General features: G+C 38.9%; 2 protein-coding genes across 2 annotated transcripts; one reads left to right on the top strand and one right to left on the bottom strand.

Annotated features, from left to right (window-relative positions):
- The first annotated feature begins 4,364 nt into the window (after nucleotides 1–4,364).
- Nucleotides 4,365–10,535, top strand: LOC112057179 (valacyclovir hydrolase). Its single transcript, XM_024097669.2, has 5 exons — nucleotides 4,365–4,523; nucleotides 5,850–6,107; nucleotides 7,612–7,765; nucleotides 9,162–9,417; nucleotides 9,925–10,535. Exons 1-5 carry the CDS (start codon nucleotides 4,446–4,448, stop codon nucleotides 10,025–10,027), a joined length of 849 nt encoding a protein of 282 aa, XP_023953437.2. The 5' UTR covers nucleotides 4,365–4,445; the 3' UTR covers nucleotides 10,028–10,535.
- Nucleotides 10,536–10,709: 174 nt separating this feature from the next.
- LOC112051527 (serine/threonine-protein kinase Warts) lies at nucleotides 10,710–24,423 on the bottom strand. The gene is made up of 5 exons (XM_024090215.2): nucleotides 24,130–24,423; nucleotides 23,156–23,611; nucleotides 17,989–20,092; nucleotides 17,202–17,488; nucleotides 10,710–16,691 (listed from the first exon to the last, which is right to left on the bottom strand). Exons 2-5 carry the CDS (start codon nucleotides 23,408–23,410, stop codon nucleotides 16,272–16,274), a joined length of 3,066 nt encoding a protein of 1,021 aa, XP_023945983.2. The 5' UTR covers nucleotides 23,411–23,611; nucleotides 24,130–24,423; the 3' UTR covers nucleotides 10,710–16,271.
- Nucleotides 24,424–24,868: the final 445 nt, after the last annotated feature.

The following is a 24,868-nucleotide window of genomic DNA, read 5'->3' on the forward strand; positions in this document are numbered from 1 at the left end:
TGCCCATAGATGTAAATAAGCAGATAGTAAGTATTGAAAAATTTTAATAAAAAAAATTCAACCGACTTCCAACTCTAAAATTAACCTAAACTAAAAAGCAAAAAATAACATCTTACCTATGTGCTACCTTCTGATCAGATTGAAGGCGGTGCCAAGCCAGTGATGTTTTAATTCAAGCCATTTAAATTACACAATTTCTGTGGTTCTTTCAGAAACGGCTTTAATTAAAACATGACACTGGATTGGCACCGCCTTCAAACTGATCAGAAGGTAGCACATAGGTAAGATGTTATTTTTTGCTTTTTAGTTTAGGTTAATTTTAGAGTTGGAAGTCGGTTGAATTTTTTTTATTAAAATTTTTATTTTTTAATTTTTAGTGTTAGCACACCTAACTGAGTGTGAACAAAAATTAATGAGCAATTAGTTGAAACGTTATTTTCTTATGATAAGTATCTAAGTCCTACAATCCCAATTTTAAAAATACTACCTTAACTCATGTACAAAATTTCACTCCCCCTTTATCCACACGTAATATGAATATTCAAAAAAAAGGTGAAAGGTGACTGTCCTCCGTCTTCATCACCAGACCCCCTATGCAGTCACAATCCATATGGGTGGAAAGTTCTCATCAATATAAAATTTATATAAAATTTATCAAGTCCAAACACAAGGTAGCTACTGTGAAACGTCGAGGAGTTCCCTTAACTATTCTTCGTCTTCATCACCAGACCTCTAATACAGTCACAACCCATCTAGGTGGAAAGTTCTCATCAATACAAATGTATCAAGTCCAAACACAAGGTAGCTACTGTGAACCGTCGAGGAGTTCTCTTCACTGTCCTTTGTCTTCATCATCAGACTCTTAATACAGTCACAACCCATCTAGGTGGAAAGTTCTCATCAATACAAATAAATCAAGCCCAAACAAAAGGTACCTGCTGTAAATCGTTGACGAGTTCCATCGTCTGTGTATCAGCTCCATCATCAGACCAACTCCAAACCTTCATAAAATTGTAGTGGTTTAAAATACCTTATGGAAACACTAACAAACGCACTAGCCGTCCCTACAATTTTTGAAAGTTCCTCTCGATTTCTCCAGGATGCCATCATCAGATCCTGACATGAAAAAAATGGGACCACCCTGGAATCAAACCCTTTAAAACAAAAAAAGAATTTTCAAAATCGGTCCACAAATGACGGAATTATCGCTGGACATACATAAAAAAAAAAAAAAAAAAAACATATATACAGCCGAACGTAGAACCTCCTCCTTTTTGGAAGTCGGTTAAAAAATAATAACCGGTAATAGAAATAAGGATTTTCGTGTTTCGGAATGTTTGAAGAAAACATAATTTACGAGTAGGTAAGTTGTTAAAGACAATTCACACTTGGATGATTCATTAAAAGGAAATCTCGTTAAAATTTATTTAACATGTATGTATTTGGCATTATCACCTTGACCGTCCCAAAAATAGCCACTATTCGGTGATATCAGAAGGTAAATACACTATAAATTGTCCAGTCCACCATAGACTGGGTAATCTTGACCCAGAACCAACTGTTGCCAGCTTGTGGTAAATTGCATGGGTTTTTTAGAGTGTACTGAGTAGGTCATTGCTGTTCTTTAGGATATCAACAGTGCAATGGCGTGCGTAAAGTTTTTAACTAGGGCAGGCACTCTATGTCCTACAGAATATACTTGTACAAAACAGAAATTCCTTCTCCAGTGTAACTTCTTATAAGAAGTGCATACCACTGCAGTGAGTGTCAGTGACGGGAGGTTTGACCTACAGGCCTCGAGAGCATATTTCGCACCAACAAAATCCACAATCAAAATCTATAAAACTCAAAAAAAATATTTTAAACAATGGTGGTCACTTCAGACATGACAAAAGACGAAAAATGCAATCTCTTTTTTCCGGGACGTTTGTGCCCAAAAATTGTAAACGTCATAATTAATTCTTGTACATATATTTTCTGTGCTTAAGTTAAGAAACAAAAACTCTTTCTTAAAATAAATGTAATAGTACATTTATTTTAAGAAAGAGTTTTTGTTTCTTTGGAGAGAAATCTTTACCCTTCATTGAGTCCCCAACTAATTTTGATACAGGGCCGTTCCAAGGCACGCTACGCTAGTGGTGTTGACAAGTCCACTTATTGGAGCCGAGCTGAACTAATTTTTTTGAAACTAAAAAAAACTTTTTCATACAAAGTAATTCAAATAATTCTGACTATCCACACACACGCCTTTATCTATCTGCATTTTAAAATATGTAATCGTAGCGTAAGACTGTCGATAACGACGAGATATTGCAACTGCCACTCCACACTTCATGCTTATCAATGAACAAGTTAGGCTAGGTCATAATATAAGGCTGCGATATGAGGAACACAATTTAAGATATAAAAGAAATATTTATACTCCGAAAATATTCATTTTAAAACACATGTTCCTAAGACATTTTAAATTAATTTTCCTTGGAGAATGTAACTAACCCTAGAGTTACATTATGGGAAATACTCCCGAGCCTGTATAGTACGACTTTTCTATAAGAATGCGTTAAATAATCTTTTGTAGGTTTGGGTGTACTCTTCTATAACAAGATCCCCAAGACTGTGATGGACCTGCCAATGCATAGCTTTAAGCAATGTGTTAAAAAACATTTACTTAGTCGAGGTTACTACAACATTTCAACAAAGTTCCTTAAAGATAAAAGCGCTTGGAGGCCATTGGATCAGCTTCCACCTTCACACAGGAAATAAAACTATAAGAAATTGTAATTGTTATCAATTGTAAATTATAATACTGTATGACTTTTTCAAAAGAGCAACTGTTGAGTTTCTTGCCGGTATCTTCTCAGCAGAACCTGCCTTCCGAACCGGTGGTAGAATCTTTACAAATAGTCAACTGACGTGTCAAAAGTGCTTGTAAACTGAGCCTACTTGAAATAAATGATTTTTGATTTGATTTGATTTGATAAACATGAGAAGACGCAACGGACGTGAACTCAAACCATATCTTGTACATATATGTTTTCTGTGACCATATAGCGTAGGAAGGCTTTCGAATTGTGGTTTAATATCGCTCATCGCTGAGTCCTGGTTTACAAAATCTCAAATCGGATTGTAGTGTCGACAGTAGGTATGGTAACAGTAGGCAAGCAAAGAAGCTCTGCTAGAATCAAGCCCAAGATCAAAAAACTTGAGAAGACGGAACTTTTCTCTAAAGGCACATGGTCATCTCAAAAGTTAATCTTCTTGTCCTAAAGAGGCTTTCGCGTCGGGGGTTTGTGGTGGCGTACTTGTACATATGTTTTCTACGGTGGCGTGCACAAGGAATTTAATTACCTAGGGTATGCAATTAAATTAAAGTTACAAATCGTATAAAATATCAAATTCCTTCCTCAATCCAAGAGTCCTGACGCTATGACCGTGGTTGGAATCGCATCCGGGTGAGTAACTAAGTAAGAAAACTCATTTTACATTTTATTTGGCATTTGTACAGGAAAGGCGTATCTACGATCTAATTAGAAATCTCGTTCAGATACCAAATAGGTAGATACTAAATAATAACGATTCTTAAAACGTGCAACAGTAAAAAAATAATTAAAAATTGTCGTTGAATCAGCCAAGCGGTCACGAACTCGTTTCATTTAGGGATGGTCTACAATAGAAAAATATCGATAAGGTCTTCGATAATATCGATTCAAAAATATCAGTAAAGTTAAATATCCCAACAAAAATATTTATATTCGATGTTTGGGGTGCCACAAGAACTATGTGTAAATCTTTTTTACGTGTATTTTTCCACTAAACTAAATGCTAATTGGGGCATCTTTACAGTAGGTACAATGCCTAGGCAACGTATAGAATACAGGGGGCGTTCTGCAGGCTAACTCACTATCTTTGACGTAGGTATACAAGTTGATATATACGAAATTGAGATTATAGGTAACAAATGTTATCTGGTGGATATCATTCAGTAGGTAGATGACATGGATTTGATGTTTATTTTATTAGGTTGTTAAAAATACCAAAATTGTGAATAAGCCAACAGGCTTTCAGTATTATTGTAATAATATAATTATTATTCATAAAAGCCCGAAGTTACTTAGGTTAGCGTAGCATACGACATACGACAGCTTTTAGCTCAAAGCTACTTTCACTCAATTTCCCAGTTTCAGAGATTGTTGACGTCGATGATTTATTAATTAATTAAATAATTCATCTTCTAACATTATACTCGTAGTACCCATATTTTCGACGTATCGATGTTTTAGACGACTCAACATCGATGTTTTCTGTTGCTTATGAACATCACTAGTAGTTTTGGCAATTTACAAAGTAATGAGAAATGACGTATCGCGTTGGCGTTTAATACCTCATCGCTGTGGCGAAGTGTTGCCCATACCTTATAAGTTGATAATTTGCACTTGCCGCGTAAAATGTTTGTGCGAAAATTTTTTATCCAAAAAATACGAAACGTGAATGGTGCACGATTATTTTTTTCGAGTGACGTGAAGGTAAGCGGTTTTAGAATAGATTTTTGTTGTTTATCTATTGTAGCTTTTGATATTTTATCTGCAATAATCGGTATCTGTCGGTGCATTAAGCGGTAAATGAAATCGGTCGTCATCAACCCATATTCGGCTCACTGCTGAGCTCGAGTCTCCTCTCAGAATGAGAGGGTTTAGGCCAATAGTCCACCACGCTGGCCCAATGCGGATTGGCAGACTTCACACACGCAGAGAATTAAGATAATTCTCTGGTATGCAGGTTTCCTCACGATGTTTTCCTTCACCGGTTATCTTACTTATTCGGTATAGGAGTTAAGCAGATTCTGAGGGCGGAGGTTCGAATCCTGTCCGAGGCATGCACCTCTAACTTTTCAGCTATGTTCATTTTAATAAATTAAATATCACATGTCTCAAACGGTGAAGTCTAACAATCCGCATTAGGAAAGCGTGATGGCTTTAATAGTCCTCCACGCTGGCCTAATGTGGATTGGTAGGTAATCTTACCCCTCTCATTCAGAGAGGAGACTCGTGCTCAACAGTGAGCCGAACATGGGCTGTTAATGATGATGATGATCTAAGTTATGTATTTTGTGTCCGTTTAAATACCTAATATAATGCAGATGTTAGCCGAAAATCTATAGTAATTTTATAAAGCTGAAGAGTTTGTTTGTTTGTTTGATTGATTGATTAAACGCGCTAATCTCAGAAACTACTGGTCTGATTTGAAAAATTATTTTAGTGTTAGATAGCCCATTTATCGAGGAAGGCTATAGGCTATATTTTATTTCTGTATTCCTACGGTAACGGGAACCACGCGGGTGAAACCCCGCGGCATCTACTAGTTCTATATATGTACGATTGATTGATTTGTTTCTCAAATACGATGCAGCCAGTAGGTAATTAAGAACCAATTCAATCCAATTTATTTATTTATTTGTAAATTGTATAGTTAATTAGTTAGGTACATTATACCTAGTAGTAGATTTTTGAGATTTCGAATTTTCTGTGCAATTTCTTAATTACGAGTACTTATTCGTTTCGCGGTTACGTTACGGTTCAATTATAAACAAAAGTTGCAAATTCTCTTTAAATATACCTAAACTAGCTGACGCCGCGCGGTTTCACCCGCGTAGTTCCCGTTACTGTAGGAATGTGGGGATATAATAAATATATTCCTCGATAAATAGGCTATCTAACACTGAAAGTATTTTTCAAATCGTAGTAGACCAGTTCCTGAGATTAGCGCGTTCAATCAAACAAACTCTTCAGCTTTATAATATTAGTATAGATTAATTATAAATTATTCCCTTTTTAAGAAAATTGTAATTTCAGGAGAAAAAGGTGAAAATCGGCAAACATGACATCAATTACATAAAAGTGGGCCACGGACCCCATGCTTGTATCCTCACGCCGGGGGGCCTGGGCACGATCTGGACCAGCTACAAGGAGCAGATCGAGGGGTTCGACCGGAACAAGTTCACGCTGGTGGTGTTCGACCCCCCGGGCTTCGGAAAGAGTTATCCACCGGCGAGAGAATTCACTATGGACAGTTACGGGAACGATGCCGATACTGGTTACCAACTAATGAAGGTAGGCTTAGGCTATCATCATCATCATCATCATATCAGCCGATGGACGTCCACTGCAGGACATAGGCCTTTTGTAAGGACTTCCGAACATCACGATACTGAGCCACCTGCGTCCAGCGAATCCCTGCGACTCGCTTGATGTCGTCAGTCCACCTGGTGGGGGGTCGGCCAACACTGCGCTTACTAGTGCGGGGTCGCCATTCCAGCACTTTGGAACCCCATCGTCCATCGGCTCTTCGAACTATGTGCCCCGCCCATTGCCACTTCAGCTTCGCAACTCGTTGAGCTATGTCGGTGTCTTTGGTTCTTCTGCGTATCTCCTCATTTCTGATTCGATCACGCAGAGATACTCCTAACATAGCTCGTTCAATCGCCCTCTGTGTGACTCTGAGCCTGCTTATGAGGCCCATAGTTAGCGACCAAGTCTCGGAACCATAGGTCATCACTGGCAACACGCTCTGTTTGAAGGCTTGGGCTATGTAGGTATTTAATTTCAGTTATTTAATTAGCTAGTGGACGCCCGCAACTTCATTCGGATGAAATTCTGTTTTTATTAAATCCCGCGGGAACCATAGATTTTTCCGGAATAAAAAGTAAGTACTGTACCTACTAAAATTAAACAAAATCAAACTATGACCATTATAGACTTTCATCACCATCAGTAGTAACTCGTATTCGTCTCACTGTTGAGCACGAGTCTCCTTTCACAACATGAAGGGTTAGGATGTGATCCACGGCCCGATGCGGATTAAACGGACATCATCGGTCATCACACACGTAGAGAACTGGGAAAATTCTCAGATATGCAGATTTCCTCACGATGTATTCCTTAACCATACGATATATGCCTGTGATATTTAATTTCTCAAAATGCATAAAACTAAAGTTGGAGTACGTACCATACCCCGGACGGGATTCAAACCTACGCCCTAAGGCAGAAGTAATAACCACACTGGGTTGTCGTGGCAGGCTTTCCGCTTTATAATGTTAGTACCTACATCTGATGTATATAGTAGTAAGAACCTAATTATTAGAAAAATGACAAAATTACACCGATGGCTTTATAAAAAACTAAACCTTTAAATTCGAAATATTGTCGAGTTTATCATGGCTTTCACAGTGGACAACTTTGCAAATTCCGACAAACAGTATCAAGTTTATGAAGGTGACCATTGACGTAAATGAGTTTTTATAATTTATTTTATCTTAGCGTTAGCATATTAACGTTCACTGATGTTTATAATATTTTATTTTATATATACATATAAGCGTGTTCAAAATATGTGCCTTAGATTTTGCCTCTTTTAAGTTTCATTTCTTTGTATTATTTTTCACTAATTTCAGATATGATGGTTTTCTTAATGAGATGGCGTAAATACTTATTCCAAAATTCTCGGTAGCATTTTCCAAAAGTTAATTAATTATTTTTATTATGAAAATACCTTCCACGATAAGCCCCTCCCACCCATTAAGTTTCTTGATGTATTATTGTTTACTAATTTCAGATATTAGATATTCCAAAATTCTCAGTGCTGGGCTGGAGCGCCGGCGGTTCTGCCAGTTTGGTCCTCGCTGCCAAGTACCCGGATGCTGTCAGGAAACTGGTGGTGTGGGGCGCCAACTCCTACATCCTGGACAGCGAGATAGCCGCCTACAGAAGTGAGCTTACGTAACGTTTGCCTTGATTGTGTCTAAGAGTGATGCCCTATTATATTCCGGAAAGTTAGTTGATACTGTTATGCGGGCGACGGGCGGAAAGACTTTTTTTTTTATTCTTTACAAGTTAGCCCTTGACTACAATCTCACCTGATGGTAAGTGATGATGCAGTCTAAGATGGAAGCGGACTAACTTGTTAGGAGGAGGATGAAAATCCACACACCTTTCGGTTTCTACACGGCATCGTACCGGAACGCTAAATCGCTTGGCGGTACGTCTTTTGCCGGTAGGGTGGTAACTAGCCACGGCCGAAGCCTTCCACCAGCCAGACCTGGACAAATTAGAAAATCTCAATCTGCCCAGCCGGGGATCGAACCCAGGACCTCCGTTTTGTAAATCCACCGCGCATACCACTGCGCCACGGAGGCCGTCGATACTCGTCGCGTCGTGACTGCGCGGGTGTGAAGTCGTGCGTGCGGGGTAGTGACGTACATCAGTCACTGGGTTTTTCATTCATCGTTACACGCCCCCCGCCCCGCGCGCAACATCGGGAGTGTATCGAACGGAGTTGCCAAGCTATAGTGCATAACTGCATAGTGTTAGTGTCTCCGCACACGAGCCAGGCCACAGCCACAAAAAGCTACCGACCTCTTTCCTGTAGTTTTTATACTTTTATCCAATCGAAAACAGAAGTCTCATCCAGTGGGAGGCCACATCCTCACTCAAAGACGTGATAGCTCAGTGGATATGACCTCTGCCTCCGATTCCAGAGGGTGTGGGGTTGAATCTGTTCCAGGACATGAACCTCAAACTTTTCAGTTGTGTGCATTTTAAGAAATTAAAAATCACGTCGTGTCTCAAGCGGTGAAGGAAAAACATCGTGAGGAAAACTGCATACCAGAGAATTTTCTTAATTCTCTGCGTGAGTGAAGTCTGCCAATCCGCATTGGGCCAGCGTGGCGGACTATTTGGCCTAACCCCTCGAGAGGAGACTCGAGCTCAGCAGTGAGCGCCGAATATGGGTTGATAATTATGATGATGATGATGTAGAGTGTAGACGAAGAGGAAATATTCTATGATATTAATTATAAGATCGTTGGTTGGGATGTAAATTTTTTATACGTAGTAGAACGTCAATAATTTGTCTCCACAGTGTTCCAAATTGTCGCCTGATGACTGGACTAAGGGAACGTTTCGTAAGCTACCGCAAACCAGCCAGCAGTTATCTAAGTAACTTAACCTAACCCTCGTTACAGTAGAATAAAATGATAGACGCATGTACTAAAGGTGAACCCTACGATGAAGATTGAACAATCCAATAAGAAGATTTATAGCACTGTATATCTATGTAAGAGATTTTTTCAACAATTTTAATTAATATTAGTTATTTGGTTGCAGGTATTAAAGACGTAAATACATGGGCGAAACACTTGAGAGATCCAATGATAGAAGTGTACGGTAAAGAAAGATTCGCCGAGTACTGGGCGAAGTGGGTAGACACTATGTCGGCGGCCCTCGAGCAGAGCATGATGGACATCTGTATGCAGTATCTGAAGGATATACAATGTCCCACTTTGGTCCTCCACGGGGAAAAAGACCCGCTTGTAAATGCGGTTCATGCCCCCTTTATTGTTAAGAATGTAAAAAATTCTATGTAAGTACCGTAGGTTTTTGATGACATTAGATTTTTGATGACTGATACCTAATGCCTTAGATAGATACAGGGCTCGGATTGAATGCCAAGAGCGCCATCACAAAACAGATAACACTAAAAGCTGACGCTTTTAGAGCGCCATAGGCAAACACTTTTTCGGGGCCGTTGTAACGGTCTTCGGGGTTCAAAACCCGCTTACTCGTATCTAAATAGTTCGTTCGTATCATCGTTTGGGTACCAGCGACCAAGCTATACCAATGATATTAATAGTGTCAACCGTTTTATTTACGGTTTTTCACAAAGGGTATATAAACTAAACTTAACTATTTCTAATACCTAAAACTAAAAATATAGGTTGCCTACTTTTATCCTGTGTGCACATTCACTTGACACCTGGCTACCCTACCAAATACCTACATTATAACCATCATTTGAGCCAGATGTCAAGTTGATCAGCACGAGTTGTACTTACCCAAACATTGCAAAGATTACAATTAAATTTTTCAGATTACATTTATACCCGGAGGGCAAACATGATATACACATCCGTTACGCAGAGGAATTCAACCGGAGAGTGCAAGACTTTTTGCTGGAACCTGCTGAGAAATGACAAATGTATCTCGTTCTCAACAACGTGATCATTTGTATAGCCTGGGCCGACGCTCACTTGCCGAGGCGCGGCGAAGGCGTTTGTTACTGTCAAACAAGCAACATTTCTGAATGGTACTGGCTAATTTTGCTGGTATAATTACAGAGACCTGCGACATGTCCAGTGGCGTAGCAAGGGGGGGTCATTTCCCCTTTTAAGACCGGGTGGCAAACATCCACGTTACGTCACTGGACTTGACCTATACCGCAAGTTGACGAGCACTAACAGTGCTTATAACGTTTTCCTAATCTACGTGTTTTTCTATAGGGGATGGTTTTCTATTAAACATCAGGAGGACCATTGCGAACTAAACTTTGACTACACTAAATTCGAAAATTAATTATAAACTTATCCCCAAGATACGACGAAAGCATAAGTGTTTAATTAATTTTAGACTTTTATTTCAAAAATGTCAATATGTTTGATAGTTACAAACGCGCTTTACTAAAATAAACTTATTTAAAATAAACGTTTTTTTTAATTCTTTGTGTTCTTGAACCAAAAATATTAATAATAGATAACAGTGTTTTCTAAGCTTTGCTTGTTTTTAAAGTTGTAATTTATTTAAAGGCAATATGCGCATACTTAAAAAGTACTTACTTAACTACGAAGTAGATATAATAAAAAGGTTTCAAACAAAAAGTCAACAGTATTCCCATATTTTATTTTCATTTACTTAAAAGCATGTTTTATTAATAAATTTTAGAATAAAACAATTTACATACAAATAACACATAATTTAAGGTGAAGTGACTCGTTTATAACATAGGTACTATACAAATAATATGACAATGTCCTGTGATAGCTGCAGAGCTAGCGGACAATATTAACCAGATGCTTAAAACAGCTTCAAGTTTGGAATATGGTTTTTCCCATAGATCTCAGATCAGTAGATAGGTATGTATATAATTTAAACTAACTTATTTAATTATTGAAATATTAAGAGAAGAAAATTACTATATTGGATTTAAAACCAAAGTACAAATGAATTGAAAATGGAAAATTTTCGTTAGTCATGAAAATCAATTTTAATTATGTATTAGTAATATCTAAGTATACTTTTATACCTCCCTTTCATTTATTAGAGGAGACCGGTGACCTGCAATGGGTCATTAATAATAGGCTGATGATATTATGGGTTAACAGGTATCTAACGATTTAAATCTGTGGCTTAATAAAAACCTGGACCTGCCAGCTGGTCCACAATATGGAACAATGCACAAACTTTCAGCACTTGACAAACAACTTTTTAAAATTCCCTACTAGCTCTCAGGCTATAACTGTAAAAAACGACCATGGTCTTAACATTACAGTCGATATCAGATTGCTGTAAAAGTACTATCGTTGAACATTTGAATACTGTTAGTGATGTACAGATCTATGACGTATTAAACGCGCCAAGATTTGCAAACTACCTTGACAGAAGGCATTTCAATATAATAGAACCAACTCTATTAAATTAAATTCACTGTTGTTAATTTAGTCGATGGCCCGATTGTTGTGCATTTTGGGATTAAGCAAATCTTCAAGAAAATTTAAAAACCATGTCCCTCTTACCAGATTGGTTATTCGCTGACTCGGTGCAGCGCATAGACACTAAGCCTTCTTGAGTAGGTTTTATTTTATAACATCATTCATTCATCGATTGATACAAAAACATTTTGTATATTTTCAATTTCATTAAATTTAATGTCAACGGAAGCGAACCGCGCGGTACAGGGGTGCTGACTGCTGAGTATGACTACATAGCGGTTTTTCAATGAATGCATGAAAAATGCACCTGCCGCCCTCTTTTCTCTTGCTCCACTGTCATCTTACCCTCTCACCCCTTCTAAGCGCGGTCAATGTCTTTTGCCTATGAATCCTCGGCTGCGGCAAAATGAGGGCTTATCAATGAATGAATGACGAATGCGCTCACCCACCCATTTCACCCTTGCTCCTTTCTGTTAATTTACCCCGTTAATTTGCTCTTCTTAGTCTCAACAAAATCGTTTGCCCATCGTGGTTCTAATACACTAAAAATGTGTTCTGACTTTAATATAAAAGTTATTCAGTAATTTCACGGCAGTCTGCGATCGACTTTAATATACACATTGTATTTGTTCCGATCTATTACAAAGATATTCGCGACTAAAGTTATCCACCCACTACACATATCCGTGCAATGTTATTAGCACGGTATCGCTGATGACTGATTTCTGGAATAAATTATTATTATGCAAAACTGCAAATGCAAAAGAAAACTAAAAGTTATGTAAATAATTGAAGTATGTGCAGCGCAAATGATAAACAACTCACAACATGTTTATCTGAAGCAGAAATTAATTTTAACGGTCATTGTTCTTAAAATCGAGCCACATTGGAAAACATCTAAATGGGGTCAGTCCTATTTATGTATGTGCTCGTAATTTTCTTCGAAAAAGATGATTAGGATTACTAAGACTTTAGTAATAATAATGAAAATAAAAACGAACAAGTATATTTTTGGCACAAAAGTAATAGATTAGATTTTATACTTCAAAGTTTAAACAGATTTGCATACACAAGTAATTTTATAATAAAATTTCACGGTGTGTGTAATGGGCGGAATGTCTTACAAGAAAAAAAATGGATGTTGTTAGTGAAAAAAAAATACAATGCTGCACTACAAAATAGAACTAACTTGTGAAATTAGTGACCTGTTTTAAGGCAACGGAACATCGGTCATCAATCGAAAAAAAAAGGGATTTGACTTAATGGCTTTAAGTAGTCTCATGCTTTTTACGACGGGTTTTCTGGAACCGTCATCATTTAATAAAAAAAAAATGTATTTTTGAACTTAGTCGGAAAGAAAAGAAAATGTTGAAACTCTAAGGTAGTTGACATTTGCACAAGGGTCATACAGGGTCGTTTGGTTGTAGACAGTGGCGGACTCAGGGTTGCTCTATGGGAGGGAGTTAAGCCCATTGACAATAGCAAAAAGGCACATAACTTATTTTGCTTTATACATCTTTAGATTGTTATTCATATCAATAGATTACAGACTACCATGTCTAGATGATACAGCCTGCCACATCAACTAGTTAGTGGTGAGGTCCAAGATGCAGACAAAATTCTTATCCATGTTGCTATCTTCCGGATATTATACTTTGGAGTGTTACGTTATCTTTATATAACAGAACAGCAAGACGTCGGGATCAGTGGCACTCTTACGTGGTGGATATCCAGGCAACTCGCACAAACTCGTTTTGCATTTACATTTCATATTCACAAAGCAAGTGTGGAATGCAGTTTTGACGTCTGTATCCTGTCACTTATAATAATTTGAACCACTTACAGGTAAGAAAGAGTACGTAGACTTACGTACTTAGACTACACGTCTGTATATGTTGATGTGCCTGAATAAAACAATCCACATGTAATGTAACGTAAAAAATAGTTCAAGGTTATAAATGGGTTAAAGTTCAATTAGACTAATAAATAATTATTATAAAGTTCACTTAAATATTTGTTACTTGAGAATTCAATGGTATTGCGGGTGCTTGAGCCCCTTTAGTCCACTAGATCCGCCCCTGATTGCTTACATTCCCAAAACACATTGTTGATATATCACTAATATATGATAGCACAACAAAATTATCAAACATCCACATCTGTTTTGACATTTATACTTTAAATATAAATTATACATTTGTACAATAATTTATTTGACATGGCAACCTTTGCTATCATTTGTATTTTTTTTTTTTTAATAAGACATGGCGCAATCCTGAAACACATTTATGTGATTCCAATGTGTGGCGTTTCTAACGTGTGCTCCTACATATTTTGTAAAGTTACCTATGTTGGACCGTTCCGTTGCATTATTAAATCCAAAAATTCATGGTATTTTTATTGTCTAAGAGTTGACGGACGATTTGTTGAAGTTTTTTATGCCAGTATCAAATTCGAAAGTTCTAATAATTTTCTCATTCTCATTTTTTCCATTTTTAATTTAGCTGCAATTTTTGCTATTTATTATAGGTTAAAATATACACTGATTGTCATGTTTTGTCTTCTCACAATAAAATAAGTTTTTCGTTTTAAGTAATTCAAATAATTTTTCTTTAATAATTTCATGAAAATAAACCACTTCTGAGACTCAAACATTATACTGAAAATTTGAACCGATTTAAGATACAAAAACAAACCATCCGCCGACTCTTGGTCTATTATATAAACAAACACACATTTAAGCGACCTACCTCGATAAATACATAAGAAAATATAAGTGGCGAATTTCACTAATCCGAACTTGTTCTTATCTCATAAATAATTTCTCTAGTTACAAAAATAGTATACAATTAGACTTGATCCACACTATGGCGATGTATCCATTTCAGCATTTAATTATATATGTTAACATTGTCACTTTTGCTTACAGTTTAAAATTAAGAGAAATTTTAAAGATCATTTTTTTTGAATATAAAGATATTTTGTTATGCTATTTTTTTTTTACTAAATTGGAACGTTTTGTCGCCATAGTGTGGACCGAGCCTGAATGGAACAACGCTAGATGTCCCGTCGCGTAGCACCATGGTTACACCGGCTATGTACTACTGTGATCCATTCGTTACATATATTACAATCATAGTCCGAGAGACGGCCGACATAAAGCTTACTCAATTAAAACATCTCATTTATGGTTGGATTAATTGCTGCAACAGCTTGTTGTTGCTATTTTATGTTTTAACTTATTAAAATTTACTAGGAATACATAAGTGGTATTCCATTTTGACAAATCAAATGTTATGGCACTCAAAAACTGACAAAATTGAAACATTTTATTATTATTAATTACATCAAAGGTAAGTTGTTACATACCAAATTAAACTGAATAATGCAAAATTGCCAGTTAAACTTGGAGAATACATATGAGAAATGGAAATTACAGTAACTTTTTTAATAGGATAACTGAAATAAGAAAAATTTAATATTTAAAGGCTTTTTAAATTAACACAATATTGGTCTATTGTCGTACCCACTCCTAGCACAGTCTTTCCCGACTAGTTGGAAGGAAATGGGAAGGTTAGTCATATTTCAAAGATATGACAAATATTCTTTTATAAAAAAAAAATATATACAATGTTTTTAACATAGTGTTTTTATGACAGACGTCTCCCGGCCTATACAGGTTTACACTTACAAAATACATAACGATACAATATTACAACATTATCACCGGGATTATTAACAATACGGCTTATTAAAAATAAAACTTTTTTTTTAAATACGTTACATGTACGTTGTTTACAGGAGGGGGAAACTATCGCTTTAATAGAGAGTCAAGGCACACACTTCGCGAGAATCCTTTTATTTAGTGTCTTTTTCACTAATTGTAGGGAGGTTACACATTTAGTTTGGCATCAGTGGGGTAATTTGATTCTTTCACATCAATGTAAAGTAGATCTTATATCTCTTCTGTTAAGGTCGTATATTCATAGTCATGGTCCTCTTTGAGTAAGTAAGGAAGCAGAGGCTATAATTATGAAAACGCACGTATATCATACGACGTTTTATAACACATTTGCGAGGAAACACACTTTCTGAAAATGAATTAGCATCTTTGCCCGTTTTCCATAAGATGACATTTTGATATGCTTGTCTTTTTTGCACAGATAATGAAGTGCGCACACCAGCGTTTGTTTCGTTTGTTTTTTTTTAGACAAATGCACCAAAACAGCCAGTATTATTAAAAAAGTAAATTAATTAATTGTGTTTCTGATACAGATAAATGGTTGACATTTATTGTCAACAATATTCAAATTAACGAATGAAATGTTTTTTTTATTATATTTTATCTCAAAAGTTAATTTTATTCATAAAATGTTGAGCACTTTTCTGACATAAAAACTCTTTAGATTTAAAAAAGTACCATTCGTTCAAAGGACGGATGATAAAGGTTTTATATTACATTACGGCACATGTGCATTTTTCTTGGCACTACGGCACATGTGCGTAATGAGATATATGTATTACAATATTGAAATTGGTGAGATAAGCGATACTTTACAAGCAAATGTTTTATAAATGAAGTTACAAGAGTCAATTAGTTTTGTTTCACTCTGACATCACACTCTTTGATACTCAAAAACCTTGAAGTTGCAGATCTTCGGAGTGCATAGATGTAGTTCTAACTACCATAAGCAATACAGATGCAAAACCGAACATGTAACCTCCAATTCACTTAAACATACACCGGGCCCTGATTATCGTTGTCGTCTAGATTGATTTTATTTGTGTAACCATCATCGAAGAATCTTCTAAAGGTAAACTCGAAGAATCCATGGAAGGTCTTCCCGTTATCGAGCTCACTGTCAGACTTATTAGAGTCTGAGCTGCCCGAGTTCCTCAACTTGTCCGGGTCTATCGGATCAAAGTTTGAGGTGTCTGTGGGATAGTCTATCCTGGGTATGTGTGGAGCACCCTGCCTCCGGAGACCTTTGTCGAAGTCTATGCCCAGGAGGAAGGGGTGGTTTTTGACCTCGTTCGCATCCTTGCCCAGCCGTGTCTCCTGTCCGGAGCAGAGCTGCAGGATGAGGTCTTTGCTCTCCCGCGAGAGATTCGCCGCGTCCGGTATGTGGAGCGTGCTCTCCCAATTTATCACCTGGAAAATACATATCCAAATTTATCTTTGATTTTCTCAGACCTATACTAAGAATAGGGTAGTTGACTTATATCAAATTTAATATAATCAATGTAATTTCGTTAATATAATCAATGTAATTTTTTTAATGGTTACAGACAGACATGCTGTCTTTAGAAAAGGATACTGTTTGTAACTTTTAAATTTGAATAAATCTATTTTCTTTCTTTCTTTCTTCTAATTAGTGCCTTTCATCATTTCATTATATAAGACGCTATCACGTCAAGTAATCACAATCTGGCAATGGAAGAAAAATAGTTATGCCATCTCGTACACTTATCTAAATCTAGTTCAGCATCAAAGAGTGAGCAAATGTGTCAAATACATTTTAGTACCAGTTTCCAGTGCAAAGCCGTGATAGTCCAGTGGATATGACCTCAGCTCGAATTCCGGAGGGTGTGGGTTCGATTCCGGTCCGGGGCACCTCCAACTTTTCAGTTGTGTGCATTTAAAAAAAAAAAATGGACGCACCTTCAGCTGCGTCTCCGCGGGCGTGGAGGCGAGGAAGGGCGGCGACCCCACCAGCATCTCGTACAGGATGACGCCCACCGACCACCAGTCGCACAGCTGCGTGTAGCCCGTGCGCTGCAGCACCTCGGGCGCGATGTAGTTGGGCGTGCCCACCAGCGAGTGCGCCAGGCAGCGCTGGTGCTCGCGCTTGCGCCGCCTCTCCAGCGGCTTGAGCTGGTGGCAGCGGCACTCGCCCAGCGCGCCCCACTCGCCGTCCACCGGGTCCATGGAGTCCTGCCGCCCGTGGTCTGCAAACGTTGGACCGACACACGTAACTAGCGAGCCTTGGTGATAAGCAAGTAGTTTGCTCCTAGTGTTTACCAGAACAAACGCTCACAAATGATGAAATTATACAGGATGGTTGGTAGTATTTCCCATTTTATGTTTTCAAGTATTTTAAATAATTCTGACGATCCATGTAACACATGCCTTTATCTATCCTTGAATTTTAAAAATACGTAAAACTTGACTACGTCATAATTATAAGGATGCGTACAAGGGACACATTTTAAGATCTATTTACAAAAGAAATATTTATATGTTATGGTACAGAGTTATGGTAAATACTCCCGCATAAAAAAGCACATATCTGTTTATGAGACATTTGATACATCCACTGTAAATTCTTTCACAAAATGCATAATAACAATTGCAGAAATCTGTTCCAGCAATCTTTTTCAGGAAGGTCTTTTGATTAAGGCTTTTTTGAATTATAATATGGAGTAAACTAGGATTTAGTAATTCTTACCATTTCGTTGGTAGTATTTCGAGTTGTGCGTCCACCTGAAGCCAGTGCACAGCCCGAAGTCTGTCAACTTGATGTGTCCGTCGCGATCTATTAGTATGTTATCCGGTTTTATGTCTCTGTGGATGAACCCCATTTTGTGGACGCTCTCCACCGCGCACGTCAACTCCGCGATATAAAACCTCGCCAGATTCTCCTCGAATATACCCAGCTTTATCAACAGAGACATCAGATCACCACCCGGTATGTAGTCCATCACGAAATACAAGTTATCCTTGTCCTGAAAGCTGTAGTACAGTTTCACGACCCACTCGTTGTCGGCTTCGGCCAATATGTCTCTCTCGGCCTTTACGTGAGCCACTTGGTTCCGTTTCAAAACGTCCGCTTTTCTAAGCGTCTTCATGGCATACAGATGACTAGTATCGATCTTCCTCACCAGCGTCACTTCCCCAAACGCACCCACGCCTATCGGCTTGATCTTGTTGAACATGGATTTGTCCATTTTCGCTCTCTTCAACCTTATGTAGTTGGACTCCTTCTGCGACAACATTTTTCGCATCTGATCCTGCGCCTCGGAGCTGAGGCCGATTTTGGTCATCTCCTTCTCCAGTTGCATGCGCCGGTACGTGCGCTGCTTGTAGGACTTGAGAATGTTCTCCACGTGCTGCTCCATGAAAAATTTGAACGCCTGCGGGGAATAGTTCCTCACTTTGCAGTCCCTCCGCTCGTCTTCCTTCTCCTTGCTGATGTTTTTGCGTTCGGGAATCGGCGACTGGTGCCTGATCTTATCCGACGGACCCTTCGGTCTGCGTTCCGAAGATCCGTTCGAGCTCTTGTCGGAGCCGGAGGGTGCGTCTTTCATCATGTTGCAGTTTTGGTTGGGACATTTGAGCTCCATCTGCGAGGTTTCGCCTTTTGCGTCGCAGTTGTTAGAGAACTTTTTGTGGAGCGGCGAATGGTGCGAGTTGACGGTCGTGGTGTTGTCGGTCTGATTGGCGTAGGGCGGCGGCGGCACGGGGTGCATGCCGCGCTGCACGGCCAGCGCCTGCATCGTGATGGCATAGCTCGGCGGTTCGGTGGTGGGCACGGCGGGCGGCGTGGAGGCGGGGGGCGTGGAGCCGGGCGACGACGGCTTCGGCGCCAGCGGGTAGCTCGGCGGCGTCTGCGCCTGCTTCTGCTGGATGGACGACGCGTACGAGGGCGGCGGCGGCTGCCCCGGGGTCGCCACGGGCGGCGGCGCCACCGGCGCGTGCGCCGTCTGCAGCACGGGCTTCTGCACCTGCGTGCTCTTCACCGACTGCATTATGATGGGCGGCTGCACGGCCTGCCGAGCCGTCCACGCCTGGATGGGCGTCGGGCGAGTCATGCCGGACGCCGGACCCGTCGACTGCGTCACGGTGATCGGGCTCGGCGATCCGGTCGAGGTCCCACCCGAGTAGATCCCCGACGAGGGGCTCTTCCGGTAGGCGTCCGACTGGGTCGGACTCTGCCGGTTCTGCATGGACAGGGCGTAGGGGGGCGGCGGGGGCACGCCGGAGAGGGGGTAGGGCGGGGGGAGCTCCGCGCCGGGGACGCCCGTCTGGTAGATGTTGAGCGCCTGTATCTGCTGCGTGAACTGCTGCTGCGCCTGCGGGCCGTTCTGCACTATCATGGGCTGGCGCGCGGGCGGCGCCGGCGCCCCGGCCGCCACGGGGCTGGTGCCGCGCGCGGGCGGCAGCGGCGGCGCGGGCGAGATGCGCTTCATGTACTGCTGCACGGCGGGCGGCACGGGCGGCGTGGACGGACATCGCGGCGGCGGCGGCGGCGGCGGCTCGGAGAAGCCTGACGGCGAGTACTGCCGACTCAACTTCTCGTGCGGCAGCGGCGGCGCGTCGGACTGCCGCGGGCTGTCGGACCGCGAGCTGCCGGCTCCCGAGTCCAAGGCGGGGCTGCCTCTGTGGAGGGTGATCTCGCGCTCGAGGCTGGGCTTTCTGATAAGCTTAGTACTGAGAGCGCTTAAATTACTCGATTTCAGCACTCCGTTGAGGGGCTCCTGCTTTTTCGAAAGGTAATCGAGTGCTGCGTCAAAGCGTCCGCCCGCGAACTTGAGTGCTTTGACTGCTGGATCCTGGAAATAATTTGGTTTACTTGTTACAAATTTAGAAGACATCAATAAATTTCGAATTCTCGACTATAGTTTTCATCGTTATCTTTTCATACCCATGATGATATTACAGAGAGAGTACATTATTACAGAGAGAGTACTCCTACTCTATATGAGTTTTGATTAAGAGAATGTTTTTACAAACCAATATCACCATTTATCTACAAAACTACAAATTTTGATGCAGTTTTCAGCGATAGGTTCAGGTACACAGTATGTATGTGTAGGTAGCGTATAGCACCACCGTCGATGTTCAAATAATCTTCATTTCCACACATCTTACAACTCACCAGGACAAAATTTTTTCCTGGTGAGACTACAAGAAAGAAATATAAATTAATTTTTTTCTGCAGTAAAAAATAGTTTGTGCAAAACCAAATGGGTTTGTGAATATCTTTCTAAAAATAGTCTCTTATGTTGTAAATCTTTTAATTTTATAAAATACTAGCGGACGCCCGCGACTTCGTCCGCGTAAAAATCGATGTCAACTTTCTACCCCTATTTCACATTCTATTTTGCAAGTTTTATAACTTATACCTAATAAATAGTCCACTTATCATTTTACATTTACAAATGTACCTAGAAAAATTAAGAACTTTCCGTACAAACTTTCTACCCCTACTTCACCCATTTCTGATTTTGTTTTCGCGACAAAAAGTATCCTATTATCCTTCTACGTATTATGGTCTCAAATCGTCTTAAGTATCATTTGAATTCATTCTGTAGTTTCAGCGTGATGCCCGGTCAAAAAATAGGGAAACAGACAGACAAAAAATAGAAAATAGGCTTCAGTATCGATCTCCTACCTCTACCCTACTCCTACCCTACCCGTACCCTAACTGTATCCTACCCCTACCCGACCCGTACCCTACCCTACCCGTAATCTTCCCTTTCCGTACCCCTATGATAGGGGTAGGCCCTACCCCTAACCTAGGCATACACTCCCCTACCCTGCCCTACCCCACCCTACCCCTACCCTACTTTTACTCCTACCCTACCCTTACACAACCCCTACCCTACCTGTACCCTATCCTACCCTACCCTATACCTTCCCTACCTTACCCCTACCCTTAGCAAAATCGGTCCAGCCCTATGAGCGTGGTGCGATGACAAAGGAAAATAGAGACTTCTATGCTAAAATTATAATCTTTGGATCTACTGGACCGATTTGAAAGATTGTTTTACCAATAGATAGCTACGTTATTTGCGAGTGTCATAGGCTATGTTTGATTCCGATATTCACACAGGAACGGGAACTACGTAATTGAAAGCGCGGGGCGCCATGTAGCGGAATTTCTGCGTCTTTTAGAAATTTTATATTATCTCCGAAACTATTTAACTAATTAACATACTATAGAAGGCAAATCTTATCTCCATAATATCCTTGTAATTATTAAATAATTTATTTTGATAAGGATTTAAGTTAAGTAGCATAAATAATGACGCAAACTTAAGTATATAAAATTTTTATTTTTTAAAACACAAATGGTACTATATCTGCTAATGAATGATCTGCAAATGAATTTTCTGACATAAAAAATAGCCTACAATTATGTTGCTCAATAATAATTCTTTTAGTGAAAGTTTCATTAAAATAGGTTCAGCCGTTCCAGAAATGAGCTCAGACAATCATACAAAGAAAGAGAGACAAAAAGGGGAATGGCTAACGGCCCCTATAACGCCGGCCTAGGGAACCCAGGTATACTCCGGAATATAAGTATATGGTAATATTATGATGTATAAATAAGTATCTAGTTAAATAAATAGCATTTTGTACTTCACAGGGTCAGGGAAGCTTAATGTTTAAAATCTATTCATGGGAACATATTTGGTTCATTTATTTATAAACTAAATGTATTAATTTATTTACTATTGTGAAATATAAAAAGAATTGACCATGTTAATCTGTTTTGTTATCTCAATTTTTTCTTCATCTGTTTTATCTCATAAATCAACTATTCAACATAAATCAACTACAATCATGTCTGTAGTATTAATTACAAAAACTGGGAGTTTATTTTTTATTTACGAGTATTAACTGACTGAAAAGTCAAAAAGTGAGCCATAATAGCCCAGTGGATATGACCTCTGCCTCCATTTCCGGAGGGTATGGATTTGAATCCGGCATGCACCTCCAAGGCACTTTAAGAAATTAAACATCACGTGTCACAAACGGTGAAGGAAAACATTGTGAGGAAACCTGCATACCAGACAATTTTCTTAATTATCTGCGTGTGTGGAATCTGCCAATTCGCATTGGGCCAGCGTGGTGGACTATTGGCCTAACCCCATTCTAAGAGGAGACTCGAGCTCAGCAGTGAGCCGAATATGGGTTGACAATGATGTCACTAAATCTGTTCTTAGTGGACTAACTACCTAACAAAGAACTACCTTCCAAGGACTTATTTGAGAATTTATAACAAAAACTCATGTATGTTTTTCTTATAAGAAAATGAGCATTGCAGTATATAGTACTAAAATATCTATATTAATATTAAAGCTTAGTTTTAATATTAAAGTTTGTTTGTTTGGTTCAATGCTCTCATCTCAAGAACTGTAACTACTAATTCCAATTAAAAAATATTTCTGTGTCTAATTGTCAAAAAAGACAGTATATAACATAGAGCAACAGCAGTGAAAAATGAGGTAAAAAGGGAAAACAATTTTACCACCTTTTAGAGTTTTAATTATGTACGCTGCATGAATAGTTTACACAAAAATCAAGTATGATGGAATTGTTCCTCTTTGTAGTTTTGTCTATATATTACTAGTAGACACTAGTGACTTTGTCCGTGGGGATTTCAGCTTTTCACAAATCCCACGGGAACCATGGATGTTATTATACATATAAACCTTTCTCTTCAAAAAAAATGTGTCAAAATCTGTTGTGTAGTTTTAAAAATTCAAGCAATCATAGGGACAGAGAAAGCGACATTGTTTTATACTATGTAGTGATGTATAGTTTTTTATGGTCCAAGTTTCACACTGGCCTGTTAGTTTATAATAAAACAATATAGTGTGCCTTACCTCATCATAACCCAGAGCTATTAGCTGGTTAAGTGACTGTGGTAGCACACTCAAGTCCTTATCCAGCCCATTCCCTGAAGATGAGCTGAAGCCAGAGCTAACTCCTGAGCTCACAGTACTGGCCGCTGACGAGCCAGGAGGCTCAGAGTTTCCGATATTTGCAAATGGGAGTAGGGAGTTTCGTATCTCGGCGAGCGCTTTCTGGTTGTACCCTGAGGAGCGCGTGGCCGTCTTGCCGGGCGCCGGCGGGTTCATGGCGCCCGCGCCCGTGCGCCGCACGGTCACCCCACCCCACCCATCACATAGGCATCCCACACCACACTCGCACACTTCTCATTTGTATTTTTTATTCGCACGTATTAAATAGTCTCCAAGCTTCTCACTGTGTTATAGCTAGTCTAATTTTTCGCTTCTGTCCACATTCTTTTCTGAATCTTGTGAATAGGAGATTGACAGCTGAAAAATTTTTAAAATGTATGTAAATAGATGAAATACCAATAAGATTTTTAACTGGTACATTATCAATAAGATTGGGAATCACTTTTAATTTATAATTCCAATTTCAAATATATGTAGTATAATATACAATTGATTTTTAATTACATAGTAAATGTTTATTATGGGTAACTCGAACTTTCTTTCGTTCCGTTTCAAACTTTGCCAACCTTTAGGGCTTTTGATTATGATAGGTGCTATAAACATGGAAATTATTGGATGTAAAATTTAATGTGAACTTATTACAAACTATTGACTTTTTTTATCTAAAGTTAAAGTCCTTGTGACCTTTTTCGTTAATAAAAACGTCTGAAATTTTAACAAAATATACAGTAGCAATACTCTTGGTAGGAACACTCGAGTCTCGACACAATTCTGTTTGACAGGAGTTAAGGAATGCCAAAATTAGAGTCAGCTTTGTCGGAATTTATTGAGGAGCAGGGAAGAGGTTGATAATTGTTGTAATAGACACAAATTACCTGATTTTCTTTACTCTCTATAAATCCAAATCGCACACATAGACGTCATAATCCCGTAAAATAAAAATGCTCGTAGAATGCCCTCACATTACCGATGACATCTTTCTCACACACCACAATTTATAATTATAGGATATAAATTCATGCATATGCGGTACGATAAAGAGTAGTATATGTTTTGACCTCAACGTTAGACTATATTAAACAATTTACGAAAACAAAGAACTCTAAAACACAGACATGCAAGTTGGCAAACCATACAAAGCGACCATTTTGAAGAATTACCACATTCCATAGTGATGTTCTGTTCTGGCGCCGACGTACTCGCAAGTGACATTAACTCTAAGTACCGATTTCGACAATTTACGATTTTCTGAATAATAATACAAAATATTTTTAAATCATAAATAATTTATTTTTCAATAAAATTGTACAATTTTGCTCCAACAATATAACATTTTACATGTAAGCCGGACATATACTGATCTTATTTGGAATTAATATAATGTAAATTAATGTGTTATGTGTGTGGCTTTTCAGCAGCTGCAAATAAATATACTTTTCAAAGATCGTAATCGAATTATGTAAGCCCTGATGACATGCTATGATTTACTGAAAGGTTAATAAAGACTAGTAAAAGAAAAAGTAATTATTGTGAAAATAATTATGTAAGGTAATATATTATGTATATAATGTATGTAGTAGCCCCAAACTTAACTATTTCTTTATTTACATATAC

The sequence above is a fragment of the Bicyclus anynana genome, chromosome 10, assembly GCF_947172395.1.
Source record: "Bicyclus anynana chromosome 10, ilBicAnyn1.1, whole genome shotgun sequence".
NCBI lineage: Eukaryota > Metazoa > Arthropoda > Insecta > Lepidoptera > Nymphalidae > Bicyclus > Bicyclus anynana.

Bases quoted from the DNA above. Each gene is read 5' to 3' on its own strand.
- LOC112051527 (XM_024090215.2), bottom strand. From the start codon at position 23,410: ATGAACCCGCCGGCGCCCGGCAAGACGGCCACGCGCTCCTCAGGGTAC. The intron at 17,489-17,988 runs GTAAGAATTACT...CAACGTTTGCAG, and splicing joins GAAATACTACCAACGAAATG to ACCACGGGCGGCAGGACTCC. The intron at 16,692-17,201 runs GTGCGTCCATTT...TGTATTTTCCAG, and splicing joins CCGCGGAGACGCAGCTGAAG to GTGATAAATTGGGAGAGCAC.
- LOC112057179 (XM_024097669.2), top strand. From the start codon at position 4,446: ATGTTTGTGCGAAAATTTTTTATCCAAAAAATACGAAACGTGAATGGT. The intron at 6,108-7,611 runs GTAGGCTTAGGC...TACTAATTTCAG, and splicing joins CTGGTTACCAACTAATGAAG to ATATTAGATATTCCAAAATT. The intron at 9,418-9,924 runs GTAAGTACCGTA...TAAATTTTTCAG, and splicing joins AAGAATGTAAAAAATTCTAT to ATTACATTTATACCCGGAGG.